The 26,197-nt window shown below is 40.8% G+C and overlaps 1 protein-coding gene across 1 annotated transcript in view; it reads left to right on the top strand.

Annotated features, from left to right (window-relative positions):
• Positions 1-26,197, top strand: part of TTC39B (tetratricopeptide repeat domain 39B) — a 141,119-nt gene that overhangs the window by 18,294 nt on the left and 96,628 nt on the right. Inside the window, exon 2 of the mRNA XM_043890907.1 lies at positions 24,673-24,707. Within this exon, the coding sequence (XP_043746842.1) occupies positions 24,673-24,707 (35 nt within the window). The remainder of the gene's footprint in view (positions 1-24,672; positions 24,708-26,197) is intronic.

Below are 26,197 nucleotides of genomic sequence, written 5' to 3' on the forward strand. Positions count from 1 at the left end.
GTTCTTCACATGACCAGCTCCTTCTCGACTTTCTATCCTCACTTTAAAGATCAAGTTCCAACTGCTGCTTTCCTTGGGTTTCATATTCAAAGCAGTCTTTCTCTTTCTTGTATTACACACCCTCTGTATTTCCTCATAGATGTGATCACTATCTGTATTATCTTGTTTGCTTATTTTCTTCTCTGTCATCCCTCTATCAGCTTTCAGCGCAGGAAGCAGAAACTGCTGTAGGTAGTTTACGTAAGAAAGAGTGTACGAGTTTATGTAAGACAATTGTCTTAAAAATGCACGAAGGGGCTGGGGCTATAGACGTGGTTCTAGGCTGAGCCTCTGAGAAAGGCTCTCAGTACCATCCAGAACTGACTCCTCAGGGGAGCTGCTGGTATGCTGTGACTGATGATTCTAGAACATGTTCCCAACACATGGCAGCTGAGGGATCAGGAAGCCAGAATAGAGACACCTCTGCTGCCTCTGTCTATTATATGCTCCACGGCAGAGAAAGGAAGCTGAGCACTGCTGTTGAAACAAGTTCTGTTTCTCACCCTTGCTTGACAGCAGAAAAAAATCAGAAAGGGGCAGGAAGATGACCTCAGCCTTTTGGATCCTGTATGGCTATATCTCAATGGGTGTAACCTAATTCTAACCCAGAAACAACTTACTTCCTCTACAGTCATAAATCTATCAGACTCTCAGGAACTCTTGTCTCTGTAAATTGTACTATAGTTCCTCAAATTTCTCTCGTATTGATTAAAACTCCATTGACTGCTCTGACATGTTCTGTTGTTTCCAGATGTTTCTCGGCTTCTTAACTTTGAAAAGTGAAAATCGCTCAGTTGTGTCCTACTATTTTCGACCCCATGGGCCGTAACCTGCCAGGCTCCTCTGTCCATGGAATTCTCCAGGCCAGAATACTGGAGTGGGTAGCCTTTCCCTTCTCCAGGGGATCTTCCCAACCCAGGGATTGAACCCAGGACTCCAGGATTGCAGGCGTATTCTTTACCGTCTGATCTACCAGGGAATTATTTTCAAGTTGGCTGCACACTCTTGCCAGTTTTCACTATAGATAGCTTTTCCTCTTTTTTAAAAAATAATTATTCATTTATTTTTAATTGGAGGATAATTGCTTTACAGTATTGTGTTGGTTTCTGCCATACATCAACATGACCCTCTTCCTCTTAATTAAAAGGAAATGATTAAAAAGACTAAGTTTTAGAGATCTGCAGCACCAGCACCATTATTCTGATACAAATGCTGACGGTCCTTTAGTTTCTCTTAGGTGTTTAAATCAGCTAAGAATTAGTAAGGAAACTCAGCTTCAGATGGCAGCAAATCAAGTAGACCCTTAATATTCTCTTTTTAACAAAGTCCATTTTGTAATGTATATCAGGGTGTCAAGTATATAGGTCAGTGGCTACATGCCTCAGTTTTCATTAGGGGGCTCAGAAAAATCATTGAGTCTTATTGTTAACGTTTTGATATGCCTCACTTTGTAAGATTCCTTGGCAAAACATAATTCTCATAATAAGCAAGTTCTGAGTATTAGAATTTGCTCTGAGGGAGTAAAGAGTGGGAAATGTGAAAGTTGCCAAGACCAATTCTGGGGCAATCTGAGCATCAAAATAAGTACAGTAACGTATTGCAGACCATTGAAGATAGGTCTCCTGGAGTCCATATGGATGGTGACCAACCAGACAAGTGGAGGAGATGGGAGGGATTTACTTTTAGCAGAATGCTAAAGGCCAACTGGTAAAAGTGGAGGGAGTGCTGGATGTGGTAAAACAGTGATCAGCTAGCCTGGGAAAGATGAGTCAGGCAGCCATCATTGTAGGTGACAGAGACAAGTTTAGGGGAGGAGCATGTTCTTGATCTGGTATTGATCTGGTCTTAGCCTGGTCTCACCACGGAGTCCTTGTGACTTATAAGACAGAAATAGTAACTATGCAGTGGAAAGATCACATACTACTTTGACCAGGTGATCAAAGTTACTATCACCAGTGGGGGCAGACAGGATCTGTGCCTCCAGGTAGAAGTGACCTGACGAGGACACAGGGTCTCTTCTGTTCTAGTCTAACCTGAATCTGATCATAGGAAATGTCAGAGAAACTTTAAATAAGGAAGGTTCTATTAAAAAAAAAAAAAAAAAAGGGCTGTACTCAAAAAACGTCGATGTCTTGAAAGGCAAAGAAAGGCTGTGAAAATGTCCCAGATTAAAGGAGGCAAAGGAGATGGAACAGCTAAATGCAATAGTGAACTGAGATGAGCTCCTGTACTGCAGGGAAAAATGCTGCAAGGGAGCACTATTGGGTTAATTGACAAAATTGGAAAATGGACAGAAGTTTAAAGTAGTTAAATTTTCTGATGTGGATAACTGTACTGTGCTTAGGTAAGAGAATATCTGTATTTAAAAAAATATGCACTGGAATATTTAGAGGTAAAGGGTCACAATATTCATAATTTACTTTCAAATGGTTTAGAAAAAAAATTTTAATCTATTGAGATAGAGAAGGGAAAAGAAGGTGGGAAGGGAGAGGGAAAAACAGAGTATAAGGCAAATGAGACAAAATATTAGCATTAGATGAATCTGGATAAATGGCATACAGGCTTTCTTTGTACTATGTTGAAAGTCTGAAATTATTTCTAAACAAAAACTTTTTTTAAAAAGTTGTCTAGACATTTCTAGAAAGTGCTTTTCACTTATACTGGGCACAAAAGGATCTGAGTTATAAAACAAATTTAGTTGAAATGTCATCCTACCTTACTGTGCGTGAATTTTTCTCTAGGTATGTTGGATCTGCTTATTGCAAAATGCTTTTAACCTTTCTGAAAATGTTGTTCAAATTGTTCCTTGTTTTTTTACATTACTGAAGTAGTACATCAAAGCATTCCTGTTGTAAATCATTCTGATGCTACAATATGATTTTTCACTTTATCATTCCTTCCCTGCCCATCCTTAGAAAAAATCAGCATTGAAGTTTGACTTTCCCAGGAATAGACTTTGCATTTAATGTATCTGGGAGATATTTCCTCTGTTTGCTTTACTTTTTACCCAGTGAAGGAAGAGAGTTAGGTAATATAATTATACCATACTTTAACTACTTCCCTGTGAAGAGCATTGGGGTTGTTCCAATCAGTATGTACTATAATAGGTGGACCCTTGCATATGTGTGTGTTTTAACAGTATAGAATCCTAGGAACAGTACTGCTGTGTATTCTTTGAAATGTTTGATAATACATGCATTTAAATCTTTAATAAATACAGCAAGGCTTCCAAATAGATTGTATATGCATTAAATTTTTTTTAATATAAATATAGCAAGACTAACTTCTAAATAGTAGCAACAGTATATGTCCTATTTTCCAACATCTCTGCCAGCTGTGGGTATTATCAATTAAAAAGATGTTTGCCAATCCTGTGGACAAAATACTACTACTTTTTAGGTGCACATTTCCAAGTTTATTGGCTATGGATTTCTTTTTCAATGCACTGTTTCTTCACATCCTTTATCTATTATTCTCTTGGCTGTTTGTCTCTTTCTTATTGGCCTGAAAGAGTTCTTTATAAATTACAGATAATAATTTTTTGTCCATATACAGTACCTTAAATATTTTCTCCTTGCCTGTCTTAGAAGTTTAAATTTTTTATGTAGCCAGAACTTTTACTCTTTTCTTTATGGCTTTTAGTTTGGTGTCTTATTTAGAAAGATTGTCTCTGTTTCAATGTTGTAAAGAATGCTCTCCATACATCCATCTCTTGTTTTCGTAGTTATCTTTTTAATGTATCTAGAAATTTGCATATGGGTTTCATTTCACTTTTGTCCCAGCAGATAACCAGTTTCTTCAGCATCATTTATTAAATAATTTCATTATTCTTTCTCCAACTTAAATTTTAACTGAATCATAAAATAAATTCCTATGTTTATAGGAGTTTATATCTGCATTCTTTATTATGTTCTATTGATCAAAATATATGTATGTTCCTGTGCCATTTCCACAATTTTAATTTGGCAGGGAAAATTCTGTAATATATTTTCCTTTTCAGATAATTTTAGAACTACTTGTCAGGTTCCACTGAAAATCTGCTGGGATTTTGATTGACTGAACTCTACATGAAAAAGTTCTAAGGTCATAATGGGTAAGATTTCAGGCTATGGAGTCAGACCTGGTAATAAACCATTTATTAGCTCTGGAATGATAATTGCACCTATTTTAGAGAAACACTATCTAGCTTATATGAGATAATATATTGAAATGCAAAGCATAATATTGGTGCATGTATGTGCTAAAATGTTTTATATATTAACAGGGCTGATATATTCAATCACAGTTCTGTAGTTTATTAATGAGAGAACATTTTCATTGACTTAAAACTGTCAGGCTTCTCACTAGTAAAGAATCCACCTGCAATGCGGAAGACTGGGCTCAAATCCTGGGTCGAGAAGATCCCCTGGAGAAGGGGATCAATACCAGATCAATATTCCTGCCTAGAGAAGTTTATGGTGTCGCAAAGAGTCTGGCATGACTGAACGACTAACACTTTACTTTCAAGAAATTGTAGGGTACATGTATACCTACTCACACATGCACATACAGACATGTACGTGAACAAAATTTCAGTCTACAGTGATGATTAATATATAATGAAGTGCTTTCCTGGATCCTCTCACTTTTTATTCATTCTTTCAAGTAGTATTTCTGGTGTGGCTGCCATGTGTAGACCCTGGGCTTGATGCCTGGGGATATGCCTCATTCAACTTAAAGGCTGGAGAGAAGATAGACAAGATACGAATAACGACACACTCAACTATGCACATGAGATATACAGCATGAAGAGAAGTTAGAGTGTCTCCATAGCTCCGGCTCAGTTTGATGATGTTCATTTTGTCAATTAGCTCAGTTTGTTGAATTTAAAAAATTGACTTCTCAAAAACAGTTTAAAAAGTTTAATGAGTGTGAATATAGATCACAGATTCTGAAGTTTTTTATGGGTTTAGATTCTGATTCTGTCACTTAGATGCTTTGTGACTTTGGGCAGGTTACTTAACCTCTCTGTGTTGCACTTGCATCGTTTGTAAACTGGGGGTAATACTAAGCTACTTCAGGGGGTTGTCATGGAAAGCAAAGAAGTTAGTATATGTGAAAGTGTGTAGAACACTGCCTGGTACATAAAGAGTGCTGTAGAAGTGTAAACTATTATTATGACGTCATCAGCATCCAAGTTTTTAACCCTTAATATGGAATTATTTGGGGCTTCCCTGGTGACTGAGATGGTAAAGAATCTGCCTGCAATGTGGGAGACCCTGGTTTGATGCCGGGGTCAGGAAGATCCCCTGGAGAAGGGAATGGGTACCCACTAGGAATTCCATGGATAGAGGAGCCTGGTGGGCTGTGCGTTTGCAAAGTCAGACGTGACTGAGCGACTAACACTTTCACTTTCATGGAAGTATTTACTTTTTCTCAAATTCTTTTAAAAACCAATATTATCAAGGTATAATTGCATGTGATAAAATGACCCATCTTAACTGTACAAATTAAGTTTCGTAAATGTGTTCACCCATTTAACCACCACTATGATTAAGATATTGAACATTTGCATTAGCCTCAAATGCATCAGTTTCCTGGTGCCCTTCTGTAGTCATTTCAAGTTCTTTCTAATGCATTTGTTTATCAGAATTATAGTATTTGTCTTTTAGCATGTTTAGAATCTTTAATTCATTAAAATTTTTTTGATGGATAGTGTGTATCAAGTTTGAGATACAAATTACATGATCTATTCTGCTAATCCTCTCTGGGAGTCTCTTCCTTCTGCTTTTTTTTTTTTTTTTTTTAATTAGTTGGAGGCTAATTACTTCACATCTTCTGCTTTTTTGAATAAGTTTCTATATTTAATTGCTTCTTGTTAGAAGCAAAATGTCAGCATTTTGCATTGGATTGATTCAGTTAATTTGTCTTATAGTATAAAGTTTATTTCTCTGTATAATACAAATATGTAGATATGCAATTTAGCTTCTTGCTGAATTTTTCCTGATGTTGACAGAGGAGTATTGTGTTGACTGTGGGAGTGAAGGAAAATTTAGCCTTGAAATTTTAACCTTTTCTTTCTTAGACTCCTCGAAAGACCAGATTACTGTCCTTAGCATCTCTGCTTTGCTAGCACCAATAATTCTCAAAAGAGTGTATATCCTGGGAGGGAAAGTATTGAGTGGTCCAGTATTTGACATAAACCTTTTTCTTGCAGTAATGAATGCAATCATTTAATAAGAGCTGACATCATCAATTACTTGATATTGACCAGGCACCATGCCTAATTCTAATACATCTCGTTTAATTCTTTGAATCCCATAAGTTCAGTATTGTTATTATGATGAATATGAATCTTAGAGAAACTAATTACAATAATTTGCCCAAAGCCACACATAGTTAAGAATTGATGGAGCTGTTAGTGGGACTCTACACCCATAGTCTTAGCATTATTTATTTCCCCCTTGAATTTGAAGCTTGAAGCTGTGGGTTTTTTGGGTAAATAAATTCCTGCTATTATATAGATTTTTCACATCTATTTCTTATTCCATCCTGAAAACATCCAATGGGGTAGGGAAGGAAATTTGATATTTTATCCCTTTATGCAAAGGTAGGCAAACTTTCTATGAAAGGCCAGAGAGTAAATGTTTTCAGATTTGTAGACCCTGTGGTCTCACTTGCAACTATTCAGCTCTGAGGGTGTGAGAGGAAGTATATAAATAGACAACATGTAAATGGTTGAGAGTGGCAGCTTTCCAATAAAACTTTATTTACAAAAACAGGGGGCAGGCTGGATTTGGCTCGTGAGTTGTAGTTTGGTGATCGCTGTGGTGGTGGACTGATCTCTGTGAGGACACTGGGGCGTGTCAGCCGGGGGGGGGGGCGGCGGGGGCAGAAGCCGGATTCCTAGTGCAAAGTGTGCCCTGTGCACTCCCCTACCTCCTCCAGGTGGTAGCACCTAGTACCCCCACTAGTGCCTTTAGAAGTTTCAAGTCCCATCAGTAATAGTGGTGATAATAACTAGTGTTTTATCCTGGATGCTTTGTGCTGTGTGCTCTTCAATGCGTAATTTAATCAGTGAACATGCCAGTGAGATGGGAAACTGAGGTACAAGAAAGGAAAAGGCTTGCCCAAGGTCACGGAGCTAATAGGTGGTGAAATGGATTTGAACTCAGGGAGGCTGATTGTGAGCACCTGAGCTCAAGTCTGACGCTTCCCAGTCTATCCCGTGTAATGGGCTTTCTCAGTTTCAAGTTACCTTTGAAGCCTTCTTCTTCAGGAACTGCCTCTTCCCAATGGTTAAGAGATAAGATCTATATTCTATTTTAAAAACATTTGCTTTGGAGCAGAGCTATAAGTAAGGGAATGCTAATTCTGCCATTTTTCTGTCATAGCTGGAAAATTTGAGGGTTGAATAAGATGATGCAAGAGGTTTCTTTTTGCTTATCCTTAGGCTGCTCAGGAGACTATCAGTTGTAGAACCACTTTAATGATCACAAAAGAAATTATTTGTAAGTATTGTGTCAATACTGAGCTGGGTGCATTAAGTACATTATCTCAGTTAAGCCTCACAACAGTGCTATAAATTAGTGGTATTATTCCCCTCACACAGATGGAAAAACAGAGGCTCATCTATGAGATGTTGGGTAAGTTAATTAAATCTCCACAAGTCTTAGTTTCCTTATTTGGATATAATAATAACTGTATCTCATAGAGTCATTATGAAGATTAAATGAGTTAGTGCACATTAAGGATTTAGAGCAGTGTTTGGCACTCAATAACCTTTTATTATTGTTATTTATTTTTTTTATTGTTGTTATCAAAATATATTAACAGTAGCAATAGTAGAGATAAAAGGTTTTTTTAAAATTTTATTTATTTACTGTTGCCTGTGCTGCATCTTTGTTGCTGTGCAAGAGCTTTCTCTAGTTGTGGCAAGTGAAGGCTCCTCTCTAGTTGCGGTCCACGGGCTTCTCATTGTGGTGGCCTCTCTTGTTGTGGGACATGGGCTCTAGGGTAGTGGGCTCAGATGGGGTGCAAGGGCTTAATTGCCCGTGTCGTGTGGAATCTTCTCCGAGCAGGGATCAAGCTCATGTACCCTGCATTGGAAAGTGGATTTTTAACCATTGGACTGCCAGGGAAGTCCAGGTGAAATTTTTTTTTAATGATTGATTGTGAATTGGAAATAAGAATCTAAGTGTCTAACACAGGGGCTCCTCTAGTGGCCCAGCAGTAAAGAATCTGCTTACCCATGCAGGAGACATGGGTTGAATCCCTAATCCAGGAAGATCCCATATGCCGTGGAGCAACTAAGCGTGTGCTCCAGAGCCCTGGGCCACAACTACTGAGTCCATCAATTACTGAAGGCTGTGCCCCCAGAGCCTGTGCTTGTGACAAGAGAGGCCACTGCAATGAGAAGCTGGCGCACTGCAAGGAAGAGTGTACCCTGCTGCAACCTGAGAAAAGCCTGTGCAGCAGTGAAGACCCAGAACAGCCAAAACTAACTAAATAAAATTATATAAAAATGTCTAACATGAATAGACATCAACAGATTGAATTTATGGCTATTTATTCATAGGAAGAAGTATCAGCTTTCTTCATTTTACTATTTACTTGTTTAATTTATTTGGCTGTGCCGAGTCTTAGTTGCGTCATGTGGGATCTAGTTCCTTGGCCAGGGATCGAACCCAGGCCCCCTGCCTTGGGAGCATAGAATCTCAGTCACTGGACTACCAAGGAATCCCCAGATCTGTTCATTTTAAATTAAAAATGCCTCTATTTGTGATGGTTTCAAAATTAAATAGCTTGAAATGTTAAAACGCAGTCTCTTGGTTCTGTTTGTAGCTGTTTGTTTTGTATGAAATTATTCTCCTGCAAAAATAGTATGCCCCAGATATTCTTCTGTTTACTGTAGATTTGTAGGACTGGCACTGGAGGACAGGAGTGCTTGACATATTAAGTGCTTGCCAGGGTTCATTTTACAACCACAAAAATAGTAGCTGAGGGCTGTGTACAGGGAAGTAAAATAATTTACTAATTTTTGTTAAACAAATTCAACAGTACACCTTTGTAAAAGAACTTAGGTTTTGCATATACACTCTTTATTACACACCGCACATGGCTCTACACATTTTGGGTTTGTACATGCCCATTCCTCTCTGAGGTTATATCCCAAACGGTGTGAATTCTGTAATAATGACAATTTAAAGTATTTGTTCAATGTCAATTTTGACTATATGTGATTTTCCTTTTATGTACTTGACTTAGAACTTAACCCTTGCCTTAAGCTGCAACTCAACTCCATATTTATAATGAAATGCAGAAAGGAAAATATTTCCCCCTTCATGAAGTTAACTATTTCATTTTTTAAAAAACACACTTCTCCATATGTTAGCAGAAACTAAAGCAATGCTGAGCTTCCCTGGTGGCTTAGTGGGTAAAAAAATCTTCCCGCAATGCAGGAAAAAAAATCTTCCTGCAACCCAGGCTTCTATCACTGGGTTGGGAGGATCCCCTGCAGAAGGGAATGACTACCCACTCCAGGATTCTTACCTGGAGAATTCCATGGACAAAGGAGCCTGGTGGGGTCCATGGGGTCGCAAAGAGTTGGACACGACTGAGCGACTAACAATTAAAGCAGTGCTGTCCAGTTCATTTGTTATTTGTGAGGGTGACATCTGGTGGTTCTTTTTAATTTCATGTTTTCTCTGTGCTTGGTTGTTAGAAATGCCAACGAATCATCATGTAAACTGCTTTGCCTGGTCCTTAACACACTAGCTGGCTATTGAGGATTGAGTTAGTACAACTGATAGGACTCTGACAGCCCAGCCCTTCATTTGGACGCAATCCCTCTGGATGCCAGCCTTCAGCGAGGAATTTTATCTTAGCCTGTGTGATGGACAGTCAGCTCCCTTATTGGGGAGGATTTGTGTTGAATTCAGAGAATCTAGGCTTTTGAGTAAGGGATGGTATCTATGCCAGCCTCTCTGCTTTCCTCATGAGGAGGCTAGAGCCCCATGAGGTTGAGTGTATTAACCAAGATCATGTTGTTGGCCAAGGTCACTGCTCCCCAGTGAGCTGAGGTCTTGGGCTCTGTGCTCATAAGTTATGTTTATCGTGTTGAGTAGCCCACTGAGGAGGAAGAGTCTGGGCACTGAAGGATAAGAGATGAAGGCATTTTTGGATGGGAGAAGTAAGGCAGTTAACATTTTTTGAGTACCTATTTGCTATAAATATTCCCACATTCAGGCTCTTTTCTCTCAAAAGAAGATGCAGAATCTTTAGTGGGAAAGAGTTCTTGAGGAAGTAGAGTGAGGGATCCCAGCTCTGTGTTCATGAGGCTACCAAATTCACCCCTTATCTGAGAAGTTAGTATCCTCAGGAATGGTATTTACTGAGTCTGTTTTGAGTTGGACATTTACATGCTATTGTCTCTCTAACATCCTTCCAACAATTTGGGGAGATGGTTGGAATCCGCATTGCTAAGAGTCTGCAAAGTGCAAAACTACTGTGTTGGGTTACAGAGTGGATTCAAAAGGAGTATGATAGCCCTTGATTTCAGTAAGGGAGTTCTGATAGGTTCTTAGGAAAATCAGTGGAGCAGGATTCAGAAGGCTAGACCTCCCTAGGGGTGGGGTAGAGCTGAGATTGAGACCCACATGGGTTCCACTTCCTGGCCTAAATTTATGTTTTCCACTCTCTTGCCCTGGAAATGCACTTAAGTGAATCTTTGAATAAAATCTGACTTACCAACACGTGATAGTGGCTTAGCTAAAATATGCTCAATTTATTTACGTGCTCAATGTAATCTTTCCTAATGAAGTGACTGTCACTCCATATTTCCTATTTTCACCATGAGATCTATGATTTTTTTGTAAATATGAAGCTTGAAAAAAAAAAGACAGGACTTATGGGGTAATATTAGAGGACTTCCCTGGCATGAGAGAAACTCGAGAATTATGTTAATATTGTATTTGGAGAATGTGTGAAATCATTTTCAACCACAAGTGATGAGTGCTTAAAAATTTCTCAGGCACACATTTTTTTTTTTTTTTCTTTTGGCAGTTGATTTTTACTATTTGTGTTTATCTGAAATTTAAAAACTCTGGTTTTGAATACTGTATGAAAATCTCCAGTTTTTTGATAAGCATATCCCAGAAAGTAGATTTTATAAACCTTCTGGGCAAATGTGGAGGATAAACTCTGTGTCTGGTTCTTTTTTTGTCTGTTCTGTTTAGGAATTCTGTTCATAACCTTGGGAAGGTTGTATTTTATGCACTTGAGGGGCCAAGTGGGCATGTGGGGGTATGAAGAATCTCTAGTGTATGGGCCCCCATCACTTTCCTTCCCTCTGACTAAGAGCTCTATGGGTCAATTGAGTTTTAATGTTAATCCTTAAAGGGGAGGTATGAGCAGTGATTGCACCCTTTAGATCCAGTACTGGGAATAAACTGAAGCTGAGTTTTACATTTGGCTCCAGAGAGTCTGGGGCATTGATGTTCCCTCCTACAATAGGAACTTATAAAAAAAAAATGCAGCCTATAAAATGCAACTGGAAGAGTTTAAATGCTCCAAAAGGCCATGGATGGCAGATGTGAGCAGAATGAAAAATTCTCCCTGACACATGAGCTCAGGACACATATATTAAAAAGTTCTCTGCCCCGATTATTTTCTAAGAGTCACTTCATGGATAAATAATAAATGTGTATTTTAAGTTAATTAATTTTGATTTAGGAAAACCAACACTTTATTGAAGTAGGGAATTATATCACTTAGGTTTATGCATTTCCCACATGCTTCCTTTAGCGATGTACTTTTTCCTTTTACGTGTGAGAAGATTTACATCCAATATTTGAGGAGCCCTTCTGGTGTGTCACTAAGATGACAAATGAAGTGTAACAACTGATGTCAGTTTGATTTCCCATTTTGGACATCTTGATTGACCAGGGGACAATGTCATGAGGAGGAGTGTCTGTGGTTCTTAGGACCCTAATATCCATGGTTCTTAATCTCTGCACTAATCCTTTGAGAGGCTAGGGCATCCTCTTTATGTCTCATCTCCCTGGGAATAGTCCAAATGTGGCCCAGAGCCAAGCGTAGAATCTGTTACTTGTCAGAGTTCTCGGCAGCTCTGGAGTTCTTTGAGTCCATGGTATCAAACACACGGCTTCATTGGTCAATAGAATGGAATGCTGGGTAAGGCTCCAATGGGAAGGGTCTGATGCTATGGGGTGGGGAGTGGTTCTCATTGAGGAAGAAGTTGTCAGCAGAGCCCCTTCAGACCTTGTCATCCCTCCCTGAAGAACAACAGATGAATGAGAACATGGTGACTTTGGCTCACAGTCCTATTGAAATCATTCAAATAGGAGAGGGAAAAGTGGAGAAAGAGGCACAGGAGGAAGACGAGAAAAAGGAAAAGGTAAGGGGAGAAAGGAAGAGGCCATAGAGAAGTGATTCAACTTACCGGATTTGCAGTACCTACTTTTAATTTTTATCGTGTTCCTTCCTACTCCCTCTTCCTTCTTAGAGTAATATTTACCACATATTTCTTTTCATACCCCAAAGTGAATTAAAATTCAGATGGGGAGACCGGAAAAATTTGTAAATCTACTTGGTCTCTTTGGAAATTAATAGAGTATTTAAATTCCTGCATATTTTAATAGCATATTTGTTAGGACTTCCCTAGTGGCTCAGACGGTAAAGCATCTGCCTACAGTGTGGGAGACCCAGGTTCGATCCCTGGGTTGGGAAGATCCTCTGGAGAAGGAAATGGCAGTCCACTCCAGTAATCTTGCCTGGAAAATCCCATGGACAGAGGAGCGTGGTAGGCTACAGTCCATGGGGTCGCAAAGAGTCGGACACAACTGAGCGACTTCACTTTCACTTTGTTATCTTTAGTCTTTGCCTCTCTCCCTTAGGGCAAAAAATAATGTGACTATCTTCATCATTAGTATCTCCATTATTTAAGAATCTTAAAGAAATAAACACTTATTAAAAATTTGCTGTCACTTAAATGCACTTGCATGCATTTTTGCTACTCAGAATGTTACAAACGAAGATGAAAATGGTTTAGAAATGCTTTAGCAGTGATGCAGCACCCCCATTCCTTTTCCTCACTTCTCTGTTCCATGTCCAGATCCTCCATCCCTCTAGGGGAAGGAAGTCAAGTTTCAGGCTCCCCACCCAGCAGGGAGCAGGCCCTGGAGTGGTGGGTGGCATCTGGAAGGTTCCCCCCCAGGGGATCTCTCACCTAACAAGGTTAGTCCATTTGCTGAATTGCAGAATGAAACTGCTCAAAGTAAAGACCTCTCATCTCAGGACAAGGGTTCTCAGCTAGCCAGTCTTCTAACAATTATCTGCTAACAGTTTTTGAAGTGCAGAGTACTGTGTTGGGTTATCAAGTGAATTCAGAAGTCAGATGGCCCTTGACTGCAGCCAGGAGTCAAGATAGGCTCTTGAGAAAGTGATGTTGCGTTGGAGGCAGCATGTGCTTAGAAGCCAGGTGTGCTTCAAATAAACATTTATTACACTTATGCCCAAGAGTAGTATCTCCTCAGGGTTGGCCCCAGCATGGGAGCTGGGGAGGCTGATGCAGCAGTCTTTAAGGATGGAACTAAATGCTGAGGCTTTCCACTGAGCACATCTCTTTTGTCAGCAGCGTGACTTTTCTTGTGTTGTTGTCGTTGTTCAGTTGCTCAGTTGTGTCTGACTCCTTGTGACCCCATGGACTGCAGCAGGCCAGGCCTCCCTGTCCCTCACCATCTCCCAGAGTTTGCCCAAATTCATGTCCATTGCATCGACCATGCCATCTGGCCATCTCATCCTCTGACGTCCTCTTCTCCTTCTGCCCTCAATCTTTCCCGGCATCAGGGACTTTTCCAAAGAGTCATCTGTTCACATCAGATGACCAAAGTACTGGAGCTTCAGCTTCAGCATCAGTCCTTCCAGTGAATATTCAGGGTTGATCTCCTTTAAGATTGACTGGGTTGATCTACTTGCTGTCCAAGGGACTTTCAGGAGTCTTCTCTAGCACCACAGTTCAAAGACATCAGTTCTTTGGTGGTCTACCTTCTTTATGGTTCCACTCTTATGTGACCACTTATGTGACCATGGTATGTGACCACTGGGAAGACCCTTATAGCCTTGACTATATGGACCTTTGTCAGCAGAGTAATATCTCTGCTTTTCAACACACTATCTATGTTTGTCATTGCTTTCCTGCCAAGAAGCAATTGTCTTCTGATTTCATGGCTGCAGTCATCATCTGCAGTGATTTTGGAGCCCAAGAAGAGGATTTTGTCACTGCTTCCACCTTTTCCCCCTACTGTTTGCGATGCAGCAATGGGGCCAGATGCCATGATCTTAGTTTTTTTAGTATCTAGTCTTAAGCCGGCTCTTTCACTCTCCTCCTTCACCTTTAACAAGAAGCTCTTTAGTTCCTCTTTGCTTTCTGCCATTAGATTCTGGAAGACCCAGCAGTGGCCACAGGACTTAAAAAGGTCAATCCTCATCCCAAGTTCTCAAGAAGGGTAGTACCAAAAACATGCTAACCTAACCATCGGACAGTTGCACTCATCTCCCATGCTAGTAAGGTCATGCTTAAAATCTTGCATGCTAGTCTTCAGCATTATGCAAACCAGAACTTCCAGATGTCCAAGCTGGGTTTAGAAAAGAAAGGGGAACCAGGGATCAAATTGCCAACATTTGTTGGATTATAGAGAAAGTAAGGAAATTTCAGAAAAACATCTATCTCTGTTTCATCGACTACGCTAAAGCCTTTCTTGTATTACTTTCCTTAAACTGGAAGGACTCTGGATGCTTCTCTGGCTGCATTTCTTTCAGCTGGACCCTACATGGTGCATGGGCCTCCCAAGTGGTGCAGTGGTAAAGAACCCATCTGCCAATGCAGGGGACATGAGAGATGCGGGTTCGAGCCTTGGGTTGGGAAGATACTCCTAAAGGGAAGACCATGGCAAGCCACTCCAGTATTCATGCCTGGAGAATCCCATGGACAGAGGAGCCTGGTAGGCTGCAGTTCATAAGGTTACAAAAGATCAGACACAACTGAGGTGAGGTAGGAGCAGCAGCCACATGGTACATTTACCTAGTGGTGGGAAATTTCAGGGAAACCAGTTGTCGTAATCACTGGGGAAGTGAAGACCAGCAGTGGTGAAGCATTGGGAAGTTGATGGTGAGTTTGGAGAAGCAAACAGACCAGAGGTAGAAAAATCTTGTTATGCTCTGTGAGAAATGCATGTAGATGTACAGATATTTAGTGTTGGATGGGAGACTGTTGACTAGCAGTTTCTTGCAGATCAGGTGCCAAATCTAGCAGTCCTGATGGGAATCCACTGAGGAAAGGAGTGGATAAAGTGGACATGTTGAAACTTTTATTTAACCCATCACTGAGGGAAACCAGTGAGATGGTAAATTGATTCACGGCCTGTTTGTGGAACTGGGTATTTATAGACTTCAAAGAAGAACAGTGTTAGCTTAAGATCCCTAGGCTACAGATAAAACTGGATAGGGTACTCCAGGATCATAAAACTAATCTTTGAGGTTTTCTTACCATTCCAAAATCTGCATGTTAACAAAAAATCTCATAGTATCTGGCTTCTAGTTCAGTTCAGTTGCTCATTTGTGTCTGACTCTTTGTGACCTATGGACTGCAGCGTGCCAGGCTGTCCTGTCCATCACCATCTTCTGGAGCTTACTCAAACTCATGTTCATTGAGTCGGTGATGCCACCCAACCATCTCATCCTCTGTCGTCCCCTTCTCTCCCCGCCTTCAATCTTTCCCAACATCAGAATCTTTACCAATGAGTCAGTTCTTTGCATCAAGTGGCCAAAGTATGGGAGTTTCAGCTATAGCATCAGTCCTTCAAATGAATTTTCAGGACTGATTTCCTTTAGGATTGATTGGTTGGATCTCCTTGCAGTCCAAGGGACTCTCAAGAGTCTTCTCTAACACCATAGTTCGACAGCATAAATTCTTCGGCGCTCAGCTTTCTTTATAGTCCAACTCTCACATCCGTACATGACTGCTGGAAAAACCATATCTTTGACTAGATGTACTTTTGTTGGCAAGTAGAGAGTTGGACTGTGAAGAAAGCTGAGCACCGAAGAATTGATGCTTTTGAACTGTGGTGCTGGAGAAGACTCTTGAGAGTCCCTTGGACTGCAAGGAGATCCAACCAGTCCATCCTAAAGGAGATCAGTCCTGGGTGTTCATTGGAAGGACTGATGCTGAAGCTGAAACTCCAATACTTTGGCCACCTCATTCGAAGAGTTGACTCATTTGAAAAGACCCTGATGCTGGGAGGGATTGAGGGCAGGAGGAGAAGGGGATGACAGAGGATGAGATGGCTGGATGGCATCACTGACTCGATGGACATGAGTTTGAGTAAACTCCGGGAGTTGGGGATGGACAGGGAGGCCTGGCGTGCTGCAATTCATGGGGTTGCAAAGACTCAGACACGACTGAGTGACTGAACTGAACTGAACTGAACTGAACTGAATGTCTCTGCTTTTTAATATGCTGTCTAAGTTGGTCATAGCTCTTCTTCCAAGGAGCAAGCATCTTTTAATTTCATGGCTGTAGTCACCATCTGCAGTGATTTTGGAGCCCCAAAAATAGTCTCTCACTGTTTCCATTCTTTCCCCATCTATTTGCCATGACGTGATGGGACTGGATGCCATGATCTTAGTTTTCTGAGTGTTGAGTTTTAAGCCAACTTTTTCACTCTCCTCTTTCACTTTCATCAAGAGGCTCTTTAGTTCTTCACTTTCAGCTGTAAGGGTGGTGTCATCTGCATATCTGAGATTATTGATATTTCTCCCTGCAATCTTGATTCCAGCTTGTGCTTCATCCAGCCTGGCATTTTGTATAATGTACTTTGCATATAAGTTAAATAAGCAGGATGACAATATGCAGCCTTGACATACTCCTTTCCTGATTTGGAACCAGTCTGTTGTTCCATGTCCAGTTCTAACTGTTGCTTCCTGACCTGCATACAGGTTTCTCAAGAGGCAGGTCAGGAGGTCTGGTATTCCCATCTCTTTTAGAATTTTCCAGTTTATTGTAATCCACACAGTCAAAGGCTTTGGCATAGTCAATAAAGCAGAAGTAGATGTTTTTCTGGAACTCTCCTGCTTTTTCGATGACACAACGGATGTTGGCGATTTGATCTCTGGTTCCTCTGCCTTTTCTAAATGCAGCTTGAATATCTGGAAGTTCATGGTTCATGTACTGTTGAAGACTGGCTTGGAGAATTTTGAGTGTTACTTTACTAGTATGTGAGATGAGTGCAATTGTGCGATAGTTTGAGCATTCTCTGTCATTGCCTTTCTTTGGGATTGGAATGAAAACTGACCTTTTCTAGTCCTGTGGCCACTGCTGAGTTTTCCAAATTTGCTGGCATGTTGAGTGTAGCACTTTCACAGTATCATGTTTTAGGATTTGAAATCACTCAATTGGAATTCCATCACCTTACTAGTTTTGTTCCTAGGGATGCTTCCTAAGGCCCACTTGACTTTGCATTCCAGGATGTCTGTGTGTAGGTGAGTGATCACACCATCGTGGATATCTGGGTCATGAAGATCGTTTTTGTACAGTTCTTTGTGTATTCTTGCCACCTCTTCTTAATATCTACTGCTTCTATTAGGTTCATACTATTTCTGTCCTTAATAGTGCCAATCTTTGCATGAAATGTTCCCTTGGTATCCCTCATTTTCTTGAAGAGATCTCTAGTCATTCCCATTCTATTGTTTTCCTCTATTTCTTTGCATTGATCACTGAGGAAGGCTTTCTTATCTCTCCTTGCTATTCTTTGGAACTCTGCATTCAAATGGGTATATCTTTCCTTTTCTCCTTTGCCTTTAGTTTCTCTTCTTTTCTCAGCTATTTGTAAGGCCTCCTCCCACAACCATTTTGCCTTTTTGCATTTCTTTCCCTTGGGGATGGTCTTGATCAATGCCTGCTATACAATGTCATGAACCTCTGTCCATAGTTCTTCCGGCACTCTGTCTATGAGATCTAATCCCTTGAATCTATTTGTCACTTCCACTGCATAATCATAGGGGATTTGATTTAGGTCATACCTCAATGGTCTAGTGGTTTTCCCTACTTTCTTCAGTTTAAGTCTGAATTTGGCAGTAAGGAGTTCATGATCTGAGCCACACTCAGCTCCCGGTCTTGTTTTTGCTTGTATAGAGCTTCTCCATTTTTGGCTGCAAAAAATATAGTCAATTTGATTTTGATATTGACCATCTGGTGATGTCCATGTGTAGAGTCTTCTCTTGTGTTGTTGGAAGAGGGTGTTTGCTATGAGTGGTGTGTAGTATTGGCAAAACTTGTCAGCCTTTGATTTGCTTCGTTTTGTACTCCAAGGCCAAATTTGTCTGTTACTCCAGGTATCTCTTGACTTCCTACTTTTACATTCCAGTCCCCTATAATGAAAAGGATATCATTTTTGGGGGTTAGTTCTAGAAGATCTTGTAGGTCTTCATAGAACTGTTCAACTTCAGCTTCTTCAGCATTACTGGTCGGGGCATAGACCTGGATTACTGTAATATTGAATGGTTTGCCTTGGAAGGGAACAGAGATTGTTCTGTTGTTTTTGAGATTGCATCCACCTACTGCATTTGGACCCTTTTGTAGATTATGATGGCTACTCCATTTCTTCTAAGGGATTCTTGCCCACAGTAGTAGATAAAATGGTCATCTGAGTTAAATTCACCCATTCCAGTCCATTTTAGTTCACTGATTCCTAAAATGTCAATGTTCACGCTTGCCATCTCCTGTTTGACTGCTTCCAATTTGCCTTGATTCACGGACCTAACATTCCAGGTTCCTATGCAATATTGCTCTTTACAGCATTGGACTTTACTTCCATCACCAGTCACATCCACAACTGGGTGTTGTTTATGCTTTGGCTCCATCTCTTCATTCTTTCTTGAGTTATTTCTCCACTGATCTCCAGTAGCATATTGGGCATCTACCAACCTGGGGAGTTCATCTTTCAGTGTTCTATCTTTTTGCCTTTTCATACTGTTCATGAGATTCTCAAGGCAGGAATACTGAAGTGGTTTGCCATTCCCTTCTCCAGTGGACCACATTTTGTCTGAATTCTCCACAATTACCCGTCCATCTTGGGTGGCCCTACATGGCATGGCTCATAGTTTCATTGAGTTAGACAAGGTTTTGGTCCATGTGACCAGTTTAATTAGTTTTCTGTGATTGTGGTTTTCATTCTGTTGGCCCTCTGATGGATAAAGATAAGAAGCTTATGGAAGCTTCCTGATGGGAGAGACTGACTGAGGAGGAAACTAAGTCTTGTTATGATGGGTGGGGCCATGCTCAGTAATGCCTTAATCCAATTTTCTCTTGATGGGCAGGGCTGTGTTCCCTCCCTGTTGTTGGTGAAGGTAATGAAGATAATGGCAGCCTCCTTCAAAACGTCCCAGCATGCACTACTGCACTGAGTGCCCCGACCCTGCAGCAGGTCACCACCGCCCCACGTCTCTGCTGGAGACTCCTAGACACTCATGGGCAAGTGTGGGTCAGTCTCTTGTGGGGTCACTGCTCCTTTCTCCTGGGTCCTGGTGCACACAAGATTTTCTTTGTGCCCTCCAAGAGTCTGTTCCCCCAGTCCTGTGTAAGTTCTGGCGGCTCTTTGGTGGTGTTAATGGCGACCTCCTCCAAGAGGGCTTATACCGTACCAGGTCTGCTGCATTCAGACCCCCTGCCCCTGCGGCAGGTAACTGAGGACCCATACCTCTGAAGGAGGTGCTCTGGCTCTAATCTGATAGTAAATAGCAAAGTCAAACACAAGGACATCATCTGAGAGAATTCAAGAATCCTTGGGAGGATTTGTGCAACAGTCTGCAGTATTACCTCCAGAGATATGATGCCCTCTTCTCTCCTCTGCCTCTCCACTCCTGCCCAATTGCCTTAGCTCCAAGTTTTGGATGTTTTTTTTTTTTAATTAACATTAAAAAAATACTTTGAAGTTATCTGGAGCTGAATCTCAGTTCCTTCACTTACCAGCTGTGTAGTATTGCTCAGGTATTTACCTGTGACTGAATTTACTTGATACAAATTGGGAGAAGCTTTGTAAAGTGCCTGACACATGTTAGGCCCTCATTTAATCTTAGTTCTTCTCTTTGTGTGTCAGTCATGTCCAACTCTTTGTGACCACATGGACTGTAGCCTCTGTCCATGGAATTCTCCAGGCTAGAATACTGGAATGAGTAACTTTCTCTTCTCTAGGGGACCTTCCCAACCCAGGGATCCAATTGGGTCTCCAGCACTGCAGGCAGATTCTCTACCATCTGAGTCACCAGGGAAACTCCTTTTGTTTTTTTTAGGTGAAAAAAAAAAATCACCTTTTGTGTGGTCTTTAGAGACAAAGTTTTCTTCCTCTTTTTATCCTTCTGTCTTGCTTTTTTTTTCTATTTCTCTTTCTCATTTCTAGTTTATTAGAATAATATCCTAGAACTCTGGTGGATTTTCTCTGTCATGTGGAAGCATTCAATTAAATTTTTATTATTCATCTAAATGGAAAAAATTGATTTTAACATTATTTTTTAATTAAGAAATTTCCCCTAGCTTTGTGAGCTATAGTTAACCTATAACATTGTGTAAGTTTAAGGTGTGCAACTTAATGATTTGATACATGACTGTATTGTGAAATGATTACCATAATAAGGTTAGTTAACACATACATCATGTCACATAGTCATAATTTGTTTGTGTGTATGATGAAAATGTTCAAGATCAGCTCTTTGAACAACTTTCAAATATGTAATGAAATATTGTTAGCTGTGGTTTCCATGCTGTACAGTATGTTTTATTTAGAGAACCTGCTGCAAAGGATAGGGGCTTCCCGCATGGCTCAGGGATAAAGAATCTGCCAGCAATGCGGGAGACATGGGTTCGATCCCTGGGTCAGGAAGATCCCCTGGGGGAGGGCATGGCAGCCCACTCTAGTATTCTTGTGGGGAGAATCCCGTGGACAGAGGAGCTTGATGGGTTACAGTCCATAGGGTCACAAACAGTTGGACATGACTAAAACGACTGAGCACTCAGGCACACACTGCATATGTTAAAGGGAGAAGTGTTACTCAAATGAAGATGATTTCTAACTGGATATAACTTAGTGTTTCTTGTTTTGAGATGGACTGTTGCTGTTGTTTAGTCACTAAGTCGTGTCCGACTGTTTGCGACTTTATGAACTGCAGCATGCCAGGATTCCCTGTCCTTCACTGTCTCCCGGAGTTTGCTCAAACTCATGAGTCAGTGATGCCATCTAAGCATCTCATCCTTTGTCACCCCCTACTCCTCTTGCCCTCAGTCTTTCCCAGAATCGGGGTCTTTTCTAGTGAGTGAGCTCTTTGCATCAGGTGGGCCAAGTACTGGAGATTGAGCTTCAGCATCAGTCCTTCCAGTGAATATTCAGGGTTAATTTCCTTAAGGATTGACTAGTTTGATCTCCTTGCTATCCAAGGGACTTTCAAGAGTCTTCTCCAGCACCACAGTTCGAAAGCATCAATTCTTTGGTGCTCAGCCTTCTTTATGGTACATCTCTCACATCAGTATATGTCTAATGGAAAAACTATAACACTGAGATGGGTATAGGGGTAGTACTTGTTTAAATGTAAATATTAGCCTTGTTTCTTTTTAAAAGGAGAGCCAGCTTTCTGAGCTATCTTTCCTGAAGCCCACTCAGTTTCTCCTTGCCTTCTGTATGCTCTGCTCTGGGTTGAGGTTTTTGAGGAGGGGGTCAGATGCACAGAAGCTCTCAGGAGCATGCTCTCTGCATTCCTCCTTCCTGGTACAGGTCAGCCTGGGTGGGGTTAGCAGGAATGCTGGAGGGACCATGAGCTGGTGTCTGGCACAGGTAAATTTAATTGGTCATCACAGCTAGAACTGGGTTCATGGAGAGCCTAGTCTTTCACCTTATCTGCAACCCTTCAGAAGGTAAACCTTATGCTAGAATGTGGGACACTGGGCTGTGATTCAAAATGACAAGGTTGATGATGCCAAGAGCCTCTTCAGACTTTTGACTTGCAGAAAGGAGTCTTTTCTTAGAAATTTTTATATAGGCCAGAGAAGCAGCTTCTTACTTTTGGCTTAGGTTCTTTTGCTATAGGACCAGCTCCTTTTTCTTTCAGTGGCTGGTTTATGAGCTTCTGATTTTGCTCCAGTCATTAGTCTCTGGAGAGTGAGGAATAAGATGGAATTGCCCCTGACTCCACCTCCCTTACAGAATATGGTATGACTGTAGATCAGTAGATCAGGGATCCCAAATTCTCAGCTCAGTTCTGCCACTACTTAGAATGTTTCTTCTTTTTCGTTTTTACACATTTTGTGTCCTGCCTGCCTGCAGAGTCAGTATGTTGTACGTGTTTAGTCTCCCAGTTGTGTCTGAGTCTTTTGCAACCCCATGGACTGTAGCCCACCAGGTACCTCTGTCCATGGGATTCTCCAGGCAAGAATACTGGAGTGGGTTGCCAAACCCTTCTCCAGGGTATCTAACCGACCCAGGGATTGAGCCCTAGTCTCCTGCATTGCAGGGAGATTCTTTATCATCTGAGCCACCAGGGAAGCCGTAGTATGGTGTACACATTGTTCAGTATTAATAATCAAATGAGGGAAAAGCTCTTGGGTCCTCTTTCTTCATTTCTGTGTTATAGGTCTAAATGAGGTGATGTGATCATTGCCTTCTTGGCCCAAGCTCAATTCATTCATTCAGCAACATGTATCTTTTGAGCAACAACTCTGTGCCAAGCCCTAGTGATTTCTGTAGACATGATAAATGAGAACCTGCCCTGATGGAGACAGATTGTAACCAAGTAAACAAATGAGATGATTAGAGATTATGATATTAAGAATGGTATTGAGAATGAAAGAAATCAGATGATGGGATACTTAGTATGCTGCTATTCTTAGTAATTTTAATTTGGTTTATCAGAGGACTTGAAAATGGAAGGATAAGAGTGAGTCAGCCATAGGAAGAGTTGAGTGAAGAACATTCTAGGAAAGAGACATGCAGAGAGGCATGGGATGAATTTGGCTTGTCAGACCACAGACCAAATGAATTTGGCTTCAGACCACAGAAGGTCAGACCTGTGGCTGAAGTGGAGTGAGTAAGGGGGCCAGTGGGCAGAGGGGTAGTCAGAGGCTGGCAGGGTCGTTTAGGGGCTTCATAGATTTTTGAGAAGGAATTTGAATTTTATTTTTCTTTCAGGACTCTACCTTGTTCTTTTAAAAAATTGAAATATAGTTGATTTACAGTGTTTCAAGTTTATATTATATAAGCTTCCCTTGTAGCTCAGTCGGTAAAGAGTCTGCATGCAGTGCAGGAGACCTGGGTTTGATTCCTGAGTTGGGAAGATCCCTGGAGAAGGAAATGGCAACCCACTCCAGTATTCTTGCCTGGAAAATTCCATGGACAGAGGAGCCTGGCGGGCTATAGTCCAAAGGGTCGCAAAGAGACATGACTGAACGACTAAGCACCCATGTATACACACACACAAACACAAACATATATTGTGTACATATATTCTTTTTCAGAAAATTTTCCATTATAGGTTATTATAAGATATTGAATATTTCTTATACTATACAGTAGGTCTTGGATGTTTATTAAATCTGGGTTTATTCTACGTGCAGTGGAAGACTTTTAAAGAAGTCTAAAGCAGTAGTATGATGTGAGCTTATTAAAGAAGAGAAAGATAAGAGTAACTTCAGCTGTTATGTGAAGAATTGAATGGCAAGTGTGAAGTGTTGGGGCTGGGAGGCCAGGGAGGTCCTGTGTGTGGCTGTGGAAATGGTGGTAGGAATGTGAGGGAAGGAGGCTTAGAAGATTCGACTAGGTTATAGTGGGTCCCAGATAACTGGATGAGGAGCTTGGATTTGATTTTTGCAGCTATGAGGGAACTTTGTGTATGTGTAAGTTTGTGTGTGAGCGTATGTGTGTTTCTAAGTGTGTGTGTGTCTGTGAGTTTATGGGTGAGCTTGTGAGTGTGTGAGTGTATGAGTGTGGGGAGCAAGTGTGGATTTGTCAGCAGATGTGAGTGTGCATGTGTGTGTGTGTTTGGGTTTTTCTCCTGATGCAACTTTTGAACAGGCCAGTGGCATAAAGAAAAGGCTGCCCGCTATGCTGTAGAGAACAGTCTGGCGGCAGGGAGACTTGCTGGGTGGGTCGTGGAGGTGGATGTGACATAAAGGCCCAGGGGCGCTAACGTGGCCAGCCAGGGAGAAAGACATGACTGAATCTGGCCAGTCCTGTTATTTGTTTCATTGTGCTTCTGGGTTGAATGAGACTGAAGACTCCTTTAGAGGAGTCACAGTTTCTTCAGATTAGCCCAGTTCGATTGCTAGCTGAATATTTTACTAGTCTTATTTTTTTTAGAAAAACTTACCTAAGTTAAATCTCACTTACATTCATGTGCTTGATTTCTCTGAAAGGAATTACATTAGTGAGTGTTAAGTGGAGTAGTTCTACTGCAGCCCACCCAAACTCCCCACTTTGTTGCAGGGAGGCATGCACACATGTGCTTGGGCACTTGCACGCGCACGCGCGCACACATCTCTTTTATATTTAAAGTTCTTGATTCCTGAGACATTCACTGTGTTTTTTGTTCCCCCAGGACATCTTTGAAGATGCTTTGGAAACCCTCTCTGTGTAAGTAGTAACATAATAAAAAAGTATGTAGTAGAGAAAATTGATGGTTTTCTTTAAAAAAAAAAAATTTCATTCTCGTTCTTTTGAATATAGTGACTATTGTTGGAAAAACACAATTCTCTATAATTTAACATTTAGGATGTGATTAAGCTTAAGAAAGGATCTATCCAAAGTTACTGTCAAATACATTTTTGAGTAGATTTCTTGTAACCTTAAACTAAAATAAAAGAGAAAATGTTTTCCAACAAATTAAATTTGTTTATAGCTAACCCTTTTATATCTTGCCCATATTTCTTTACATGGTTAGCCTCATATTGTAGATTTTTGCTTTTGGTTTGCACTTAGTTTTATTATAATCATTTCCTATAAGCCTATATAATTTTCGTAATGATTTTAAATGATGTCATATTAGATCAAGTGGAACACTAGTTTGCTTATTCATTTCTCCTTTCTTAGACATTTAGTAAAACTAAGTAGTGAATATTTTAATGTGTATTGTTTTGTTATATTTTTGAATTGTCTCTGAAAGTTTAACTTCACCTATGTAGAATTATTGGCTATAAAAGGGATGACTACTTTTATTGCTCTTTATGTGATATTTCTCAAGTTGCCTTTCTGTACTGGTCAACTCAGGCTGCCATAACAAAATATGTTGGGTAGCTTAAACAACAGAAATTAATTTTGTCACAGTTTTGGAGCCTGAAAGTTAGAGATCAGGTTGCTAGCATGGTTTGGTTCTGGTGAGAGCTCTCTGCCTGGTTTAGAGACGGTAACCTTCTCATTGTGTCTCCACAGGCAGAGAGAGAGAGAGAGAGAGAGAGAAAGAGGTCTCTAGGGGTTCTTCCTATAAGGGCATTAGTCCTGAGGACCCCACTCTCAGGATCTGACCTAAATCTAATTATCTCCCAAAGGCCTCATCTCCAAATGCCATCACATTGGGGATCAGGACTTCAATATGTGAATTTTGGGGGAATGCAATTCTGAGATGGTTGGATGATATCACCGACTCGATGGACATGAGTTTCAGCAAGCTTCAGGAGTTAGTGATGATAGACAGGGAAGCCTGACGTGCTGTAGTCCATGGGGTCGCAAAGAGTTGGACATGGTTGAGCGACTGAACTGAATTCAGTCCACAGCACTTTCAAAAGAATTTTATCTTTTGAATTTTATCTTATTTTAGGTATGAACAATGTGTACATGTAGCATCATCATCCCTAGGTATTATTTGAAACCATTTTGCTGCTTAAAAAGTGAAAAGTGTTAATTGCTCAGTAGTGTCTGACTCTTTGCGACCCTGTGGACTGTGGCCCACCAGCATCCTCTGTCCATGGAATTCTCCAGGCAATAATATTGGCGTGGGAAGCCATTACCTTCTCCATAGGAACATCCTGACCCAGGGATGGAACCTGGGTCTCTTGCATTGCAGGCTCTTTACCGATTGAGCCATCAGGGAAGCCCTTTGCTACTTTAGTGATACCTAATTGTTTTGT

The sequence above is a fragment of the Cervus elaphus genome, chromosome 29 (assembly GCF_910594005.1).
Source record: "Cervus elaphus chromosome 29, mCerEla1.1, whole genome shotgun sequence".
Lineage (NCBI taxonomy): Eukaryota > Metazoa > Chordata > Mammalia > Artiodactyla > Cervidae > Cervus > Cervus elaphus.